The sequence below is a fragment of the Setaria italica genome, chromosome VII, assembly GCF_000263155.2.
Source record: "Setaria italica strain Yugu1 chromosome VII, Setaria_italica_v2.0, whole genome shotgun sequence".
Lineage (NCBI taxonomy): Eukaryota > Viridiplantae > Streptophyta > Magnoliopsida > Poales > Poaceae > Setaria > Setaria italica.
Window position 1 is genome coordinate 33422266 of NC_028456.1, and position 9599 is coordinate 33431864.

General features: G+C 40.6%; 1 protein-coding gene across 1 annotated transcript; it reads right to left on the bottom strand.

Moving 5' to 3' along the window:
• Window positions 1-63: 63 nt before the first annotated feature.
• LOC101765753 (chaperone protein dnaJ GFA2, mitochondrial) lies at window positions 64-7739 on the bottom strand. Its single transcript, XM_004977223.3, has 18 exons — window positions 7593-7739; window positions 7427-7502; window positions 7268-7318; window positions 6340-6431; window positions 4486-4569; window positions 4350-4388; window positions 4077-4172; window positions 3536-3574; window positions 3364-3451; window positions 3207-3271; window positions 2864-2938; window positions 2550-2622; window positions 2021-2112; window positions 1836-1907; window positions 853-909; window positions 703-751; window positions 451-517; window positions 64-374 (listed from the first exon to the last, which is right to left on the bottom strand). Exons 1-18 carry the CDS (start codon window positions 7644-7646, stop codon window positions 284-286), a joined length of 1260 nt encoding a protein of 419 aa, XP_004977280.1. The 5' UTR covers window positions 7647-7739; the 3' UTR covers window positions 64-283.
• Between the last annotated feature and the right edge of the window lie 1860 nt (window positions 7740-9599).

A 9599-nucleotide genomic window follows, 5' to 3' on the forward strand; every position in this document is an offset into this window, starting at 1 on the left:
CAAGACATCCATTCCATGGCGTCACAAAGGCGGGAAACTGTCTCACCATATTTGATCCACCCCTAGTTTCTCATATAATTAATAGCTGCAACATAAACAATTGAAAATGTTACAATAACTTAGCGTAACAACAGCGCGTAATGTATATACATTATACATCAGATAGCTGCTATATGAGGGTCAAAATATTACAGTAAGTTTTGGTGCCTAAGCACCTTACAAAGGGCGCTGGGGCCATCAACTAATGGGTGTGTACGACCAATGAATGCCAGCGCCAAAAATTTCAACCGGAAGCAGCCGCAACTCTTTCCCGGTCTGTGCACTCCTCTTTATCGAACTCCTCTATCAACTCCCGTTGCCGTTGTGTCACCTCCCTGGAAACAGGAATTGTTTTGTGATTACCTAACTGCTTTGCCAAATAAAATTGAAATGACAAACACCGAGGCGTACGTTGGAATCCTGATGTTGAAGTGAACATACTGATTCCCAAACACCGATGAGTTTTTCGCTTTTATTCCTGAAAAAAAAGTATGTGTTAATTACAATACTATCATCTGACAAAAGAACAGAAAAAAAAACCCTAAATCTATCATCCAGCATGCTTCTCTTTCACCAGTTATCAAGAAGCAAAAGGCCAGAGTGACCGATCAACTAATCCAAGAATCCATTAAAAAGGGTTTTATGGTAACTCCAATAACAAACCTTTGCCCCGAAGGACGACCTTCTCTCCTGGTTGGGTACCTTGGCGAACCTAGACAATATCACAAACACGGCAGACTTAGGACAGCAAATAGAGGTATCCTGCAGTGATTGGCAAACATCATGCAAGATTTCATAAGAATGAATGCATACCTTGACTGTAACATTTCCAGTGAGGGTTGGTACCGAGACCGTTCCACCTAAGACAGCCTGTAAATGAGCAGTTTTACTGTTTTAGAATTTCGAGCTCTTCATCATCCAAAAAAAGGACTATTCAAACAACAATATTCCAAAGGAAGTATCAAGCTATGCAGTGGTGACCATGATCAGGGATTCAGGGTACTTGCCACCATTGAACTTTGGGCCCATGCACCCGCCTATTAGGCTATCACTATCACACCACCCCTCTGTATGGATATCCACCTCCACCCAACAGACATACACACTTGTCCCTTACACCACAGTTCTCTGGGGTAGTGCACACTCACCATTTCCATACCTGATATTTGTGAGTGCCCATGATAGCTGCTCTGGCATGCCTGGCAGTGCCTACTTGCGCTTACCACTAAATCATCCTACTCCAGCAATGTTTTACTGGTTAGGAGATTTATGGCAAGTGATGACTAATAAAGATCAAGAGATGGTGTGATCTAGTGTTTGGGAGAGTCAAGGGAGGCTTGAGTGGTGGAAACACCAGTGTTGATAAAGGCCAGTGGGTCAGATGGCATATCCACCAAGTTGCCACCAACAAGCGAAAGGATGGAGAAAGAGGAAACTGAAAAGATGTGTAAAAATTAATCTCTTGCTTGTAGGAGGCAATTGAATTCTATGGGTGGTATCAAATGGACAAAAGGTATCCAAGCACTTTGATACTTCTCATGGTATACCTTTTGTCATTTTTTTCTCTCCAGAAAAGGAAAAAACATATCTAATGTCAACTAAATCCTAGATCAAGTAAGGATACTCCCATCGTACACCATGTGATGATACAAAAGAAAGCAGGATCACTTACTGTGTGCTTGCTAGTAAGATGTAGATTGATTTTATTTGAAACAAAGATGAAACTTTTATAGCATGGACATGTACCTTGATCAGAATACAAAAAATACAAAAAAGAGTTATAAGAAAGAGCTGACCTGGGCAATGCTTAAAACAGAATCAACATGCACATGATTGCTTTCTCGCCGAAAGATAGGGTCTTCTCTGACCTGTAATAAGGAAAATGAAAATTGATTTCACCTTTTACTTTTTTGAGATCTTGGATAGCTCTTGACTAAACTGAGGGCAAGAGTTGGCATCTATAGAAAAAGAGAAATGAAACCTTGATAGTAACATAAAGGTCACCAGGCTTATTGCGCTCAACATCTGCACCACCCTTCCCAAAAACCTTCATGATGTCATTATCATCAATTCCTGAAAAAAAACGTTTCAGTTATAATATACCAAAATGAGTATTGCAATGTTCATTTCATAATAAATACTCACGATTGCATGATTGTAGGAAAGTGACAAATGTTAACAGAACAAGCAGAAACGTGGAATGATTCGGTACAATCATATTTTATAATAGGGCTGCTAGATGATTTATTCACCTTGTATATTAACTTTCTTAACTTAGTAGTGCATAAAAGGTGGTGCCTGTATAATACCAAGTACGCTAGTTGGAAACTCTTGTTATTCCACATAGGCTAGTAGTGTTACTTATACCGCAAGTTTACACTTCACAGTATGCAAAGTTGCAAACCACCAGTAAAAAGAAATATATTCAGTTGATGTTTTGCATGTTGAACAGAAAATTCAGATTGCATGTCAAGCATATACATATATCAGTAAAGAAAATTTCTCCTTACCTGCCATTATGTCTAGCTTGACTGACATTTTCCCCTTCACTACCTGTTCTCCTTTGCAAGTCTTGCAAAAATTCTACAAATCGGTTTTTGGAAAGCAAAAGAAGTTAAGCCACCAAGAAGGGAAAACATAATCACAAGTGATAAACCACATATATAGGTATTGCGACAGGCATGTTGCATAACATTTCAAGGCAATGACCAAGGCTCATGACAAACGAGATTTTATGATGTTCAACTTGCTGCAGAAACTAACATTGAAATACCGAATAACCAAATTTACATGAATGTACTGGTGAAAAAAGATGAGCATTCACCTTCACAATTTTTCCACTTCCATTGCACAGGGAACAGGTACATTCAAGAGAAAATATACCCTTCTTCATGTATATCTGCATTCATGACAACATATTGAAGGTCAGAGTACTCTCTTTTATTCAATATACTGTTGTTGGAGCTCCAAGCACATAAGGCAGAACAAGGAAACAGTTAACACTTTCAGTTCCAGGGCATTTGGTGAAAAAAAAATTGATTTGAATAACCGAAACAAAACGAATTTGCAAACAGAATCAACTTGCCAAAATCCCATCTATTTTTTACTGGAGGTACTGATCTGTAAGAAACATGCCATGGAAAAATGCGCTGCCAAAGGATACATACCACACCAGAACCTTTACATGTTTTACATGTTTTAGGCACAGTTCCAGGGGGGACACCACTTCCATCTGCAAAAACAAAATAGAAGTTCTGGACATTAAAAACAAGCATAAAAGGGGAGGATCATCAATGAAATGAATATACAAGCAAAAGCACATACTGCAAGTTCCACAGAAAGTATCGGCTTCATATGTAATGGTCTTTCTGCAGCCTTGGACAGCTTCCATGAATGATAGTTCAACAGAAACCTACAGTTGCGGGATAATGAAAACATCCATTGCATCGATATGTTTGATTTCAAGGAAACAATTGTAGACAAAAACTAATTAAACCTTGACATCTTGGCCTCCTCTGCACGCATTATCAAAGATCTGGTTGACATAACAAAATTAAACTATATCAGGTGCGTACAACAGTTCAAATATAGTTCAAATGCAGATAACAAGGAGTGAATTATATGCATAAGAGATTTGAAAAACGAGCAGAGGAATTTGCTAAACATTGACAAGGTACTATTAAAATTATATTTAGCCTGCCGCGTGACATGAAAGAGTAACTGTGTTCATGTATGCTAACATATGAACATAGACAAAGGCCTATGCAGAAGAAACAAAATAATAGAACTGCATATAAAAAATTTACAACCTTGTAACATGATTTTTCATGGCCGCCTGCCTACGGATTTTTTTTCCATGCATATTTTTCACAATTGAAGCATGCAAAACAATCGAACAGAAATATTGTGTATTTAAGTTGTGAATCATAGGTCTTATGCATAACTTCACCAAATGACAGGTGTATTAAAATCACAGTACAGATCAACCTAGGGCAAATTTATGACATAAAATAAATCCCAAGGACAATGGATCTTACGTCTCCAAAGATGTCACCAAATGGATTACCCTGAGGAAAACCCTGCCCTGCAGGGTCACCACCTGCTGCATGACGCTCATATGCTTCAGATCCAAGCTGCCAATTACAAAAGTGGGTCATACCAAGCATAAAACATTTAACTGTTATGGCAATATGAGTTATGGAAATTAATGCTACCGCAGGGTAAGCAAGCCAAGATAAACACAAAAGCACAAGCTTATCGTTTTCTTATATTATCACAATTTTTTCATTAAAAAAAGAAATGCCAATAACCTGATCATATATTTCACGCTTATCATCATCCTTCAAGACCTGACAAATGCACAGATAATATCAGCATTTACAATGATCATGTACTATGAATCTATGGTTCATGAAAGGTAACTAATTATCTGCAAGAACCTCATACCTCATAGGCACGGTTAACTTCCTGAAATTTTTTTTCTGCATTGGCATCATCTTTATTAGTATCAGGATGGAACTTCTTTGCAAGCTGGAGAAGAATGATAAGTTCAGTTAAAACCAAAAGTTTACCAGATAACAGGAAGTAGAAGAAACAAAATGAATGGGAACATAAATGGAAGAATGACAAAATTGATCCCATTATGCAATCTGGGTTGTAATGGAAGCACATTCCCAATGTGGAATCCCAGTTGGTTGACCCTGGCTTATTCTACCTGATTCTAGAGTTATCTGTCCATCTTATCATTCAAATGTCATATCTTCCACATTGAAACTCTGCTATGATTATCCATACACGCAAGCAGATCATCAAGTCTTGACAAGTTCTACAGAATTTTATGCTTTTGTACATGAGTTTCCATATCCAAAACATGATTCCTTGATTAGCATGGTGAACTAAGCAACGATAGCACATCCCAGGTGCCTAAGCACCTAGCCAAGACACCCAGGCAAAAATAAGATGAGCAAAAAATAGCATGAGCTGAACAGGTAGTCAGATATATATTGTGGTAGTTGCAAATCACATAGGTTAATCAGCCATGTATGATGTATCTCCAATACTTTCACTAACCTCGCCGTACACATATCTGATACGGTAATCCTCTGGCACTCTCTATATTATCATAGGATTGTTTTTCAAATCGCATACGGGAGTATCACTGTATAAATATCACCATACTGGTATTCCATATCGGTGAGACAAAGTTAATCAGTATTACAGTAAGTAGCATAGTATAGAGGGATGGTTAGAAATTTACAGTAGAAACTGCCAGAGGCAAAGCAAAGAGCACAGAGAAGGATATAGTAAAAGTAGTAGCAGAAAAGCTGCAAGGAGAAGAAGAGAGAAGCATAGCCAAGAATATCACAAGCACAAGAATAACTGAACAGATCACAGGAGGTACAACAATCAGTAGGGGTGAAGAGAAGTGAAGTGGGTGAAGTGCCCTGGATGTGGACTCTCTGGAGAGAGAGAGAGAGAGAGAGAGAGAGAGAGAGAGAGGATAGCAACACCAAGCTAAGGGAAACTGTCAGCTCAAGACAACTAGACCTTAGACCCTCCAGGCAGCAAGGTTGAGATGCACAGAAAGGAAGCAGAGAGCCAAAGAGCAGGACCAGATCATCAATAGAGAAAGCTATCAGACCAAGCTCGAAGCCTGGAAGGCTTGAGCCATCCCCTGGTAGTGTGGGGTACAGAAGAGAGAAGCGAGGGGGAGATATTAGAAAGAAAGGAAGGAAAGATGGAATAGATGTTGATGATTGAAGCTACACCAGCATATAACTTACCTAGGATAAAGTCAGCACAATCAAGGTTGCATTAGGACAAGGTGAAGCTTCGTACTGCTTTTGATGATTAAACGTGTAGTTCAAATCATTTTCATAGCTGAGGACTTGAGGACGAAATCCACTATAGTTGAGGCCTTGATGGGGTTTATATGGAGTTTTATCCTGGCTCAGCTATCAGATAATAGAAATCAGGATCGGAAATGAAGCCAAACAATGGCCAGGATTGGAACATTATCTGGACCTTGTGGTTCAACATTCAAGTGTAGAAACCAATCATATGTAGCAACTAGAAACAAACTTGTACTGTACTATTTTGCATGGTCAAACAAAAGCATATAAGCCAAACAACGCGTGAAATTCATTTGGGCCACCCCTTTTCAACATTCGAGTACGGTAACATTGGGGAATTAAGGAATATGAAACCCCAGAAGTTTAATGATGTCCATCAAAAGACAATACACTAGCTTTGTTTCCAAAGGAGGTGCACATCCTAACTAGGACAAATAAAGATGCATACCGCATAATATGCCTTCTTTATATCTGGTGCAGAAGCATCCTTGCTCACTCCAAGTACATCATAGTAATCCCTTGTATTCATCCTCCTCGTGGCTAACATCATGGAAATGCAGATGTTTTATCATAGGCTATGTGCATCAAAATTAATAGCAAGGTACGCTAAGAAATAAAATGCATAATTACTAAAGCAACCTAAGCGCCTAACATAGGGCAAAGAAAATTTAGCATCAGTATTCAGTGACCGGCAAAGACAATGTTATTTGTTTGTTAGTCTGTTCATTTTGGTGCCTTACTTTTTTTATACGGGGTGCCTCGTGTTGGGTTTTATGATCTCTAGCCTGCCACAACTTGCTTGGAAATAAAAAGGACTGTTGTTGCTGGGTTTTTGTGTATGCATCATCATTTAAATTTGTGTTTCCAGGACAATCTTAAATATTTGTGTAACAACCTCAGTTAAGTATTAGCTCAGCTTTCTTAGAAGCTACAGTCACATGAAAATAACTGTTCTCTTTTTCTCATAGGCGAGAGAGAGGTAGCTATTGTTCTATTGATAGTGTAAAAAACAGAAAAAACATAGCACATGAATTCCCTTAATATTTTCAAAAGCACTACTACGCATGCCTATTTACTTACACTCAAGTACAACTCAGAAGCAGAAGGTCAAGGTCACTTGGGATGGTGGCTCTTAAATGAATCAGACGATTTAAGTACACGATTCTAACAAAGTTGTATGCAAACTGTAAAAATGCTGGCTCCCCGGACAGAAAGCAGAAAGACAGAGCTAACATTAACCAGAACATGTGGTCTTGTTTAAATTGTCATTTCTAGACTAGTTGTAACATATATCAAGCCACAACTACTTTCGCAAGATGAACCACCGCATATGAAAAAATGGAAACGTGAGACATCATGTCGGCCGAAGTACTCACCATGGAAAGACCTGCTCGGGCACCACCAGCTCGCGCTCCGCCGCTCCCTCCCTACCCAATTCACCGGATCAGCAACACACGTGCACAAGCCTCCTTCCAATAATCCATTCAGAAGGCTGAAGGCATCAAACATTTCACGCAAGTTTTTTTTATTCTCACCTGGTTCGGGCAGCCGCGACGGACCAGTCCACGCCGTGGCCGCGGCGGCGGCGAGGTGGCGAGCGAACAGCTCGCGCTGGTACGGAGGTGAAGGTGTCAGCCTTGGTGACTCGAGATTGTGTGGACGAGAAGTGAGAGAGCGGAGAGGATGGGGGAGGGAGCTCACCGTCGGGGAAGAGGTCGCCGCGGCGGCGAGCCTTGAGGCAGCGGCGCGCGCCATGGCGGCGGAGGCGGGCCGTGGGAACTGGGAACCCTACTGTGCAGCGGGCAGGAAAGCGAGCCCCGGAAGTTGATGTGGGAAGGGTTTAGGGCCTATTTGCTTGGGCTTAACGGCAGCTTGTCCGCGACGTTAGAAGCCGGAAGCCCAAATAAATATCTTTTTAGCCTAGCTTTTTTAGTGAGAAATTCACGGAAGTCAGATTTACACGAAAAGGTCGAAACCGGAAGCCCAAATAAATAACCATCTTTTTAACCTAGCTTTTTTTTAAGGTGAGAAATCCACGGAAGTCAAATTTACACGAAAAGCTCGAAAGTAGCGTTTCACGAGTTTTCTACAGCTTTTCCATCCAACTTCGCTCCCACCTGCCACCGCCAAGGTGCCAAAGTGAAAACGAACCGTTATTTTTCTTTTACCATCTCCTCAACTTGTCGCCCTCTTCCTCCTCTCCGACCTTGCCCAGCGGCGCCCCTCCCTCCCCTCCAATCTCCTCACCCACCGCCTCACCTCCCCCATCACGTGCACCTCTACTCTGCTCGGTTCGACGCGGTGCCTCCTCCCTTCCCCAGTCTTCTTACGTATCACCCTCACCTCTCCTTACATATCGCATGGGTCAGGGCAAGCGTGTGCCTCTGCTTCACTCGGTCGGCATGCCTCCCTGCTTCGCCCATGGGCAGACGGAAGAGGAACGAGGTCAACTGACTCCAACAGGTCCGCCGACAACCCTCCCCTCCACGCTCTTTCTCAATCTCGATGCCTCTCTGTTCCTACCCATGCCTTCATTCTCAATTTGAAGGCCTCAATTTTAAAAGGGCTCGTGCTCGATTTGAAGGTCTCGATTGGACAACGCCCGTGCTCGATTTAAAGGTGGTCGTGCTCAATTTTTTGGTGGATGAGCTTGGTCGTCAGGAATAGTGCTAGACCGAGGGAGAAGAGAAGGTAGAAGATGAGAGATTGACACGTGAACCCCGTATGACAGGCACCACACCATCCAAAAAGCTAGTTGCCACACGACCTCAGCTTTTGGAGAAGCCAGCTTTTAGAAAGCCACCATTCCAGGAGCAACAACCAAAAGCTAGCTTTCAGTGAAGCAAAAGCTCAAATAAACAGGACCATTTTGGCTTTGTGATAGAAAACCAGAAACTCAAACGACAAAAAAAATTTCATCCGGCTTCCGAAAAGTTGGAAGCCTAGAAAAAGTGGGTTTATATGAAAAGTTGGAAAGCTCAGTTTTATGAGGTTTTTTAGGTTTTTGAGTTTAGAAAGGTAAAGAAATTTTCTAGTGTTGCCTATTCGATCAGAAAAGTTGCAGCTCAAACAAACAAGCCCTTAGGCTTCCATCTTGGAAAACTTTATAAATACCACAAAAAGTTTCATTAAGAACTCAATCAAAAAATTGCATAATTTATTAAATATTATTATTTTGTCATATTTTATATTTCTCACCAATTCCACATTAAAAACCATGAAAATGATAGAATCACTGACACAAACTAATTAGTATATATTGCGCATCATAATTTAGTCTCACTTAATCAAAACAAATAGTATACATCCACTAGTAATATTAGAGCAACTTTAGCAAAGAACCAACTTCAAATATCTAGTCGAGTGTACACCTTCAAATACACCCTCTCTTTAGCGGATGCTAAACAACTTTTCCATGAAAGATTGTACTTTAGCGGATGCTAAACAACTTTTCCATGGAAGATTGTACTTTGGTAACCGATACTTGAGAAACTCTTACACTCATCTTCTAAGCACGGACTAAAGGTACATAGGTTCCAAATCCCAGTATATTTATGTGCAATGTTTTTATATACCATCGAGTAAAACAATTATCCTGGATCTGCCACTGATAAAACCTATGTATTTGGAGGTGTAGATTAATTGTTTCATATTTTTCACAAGCTCCAATCCCACTAAAAATCCCTCTAGAACATATGAATGCAGTCG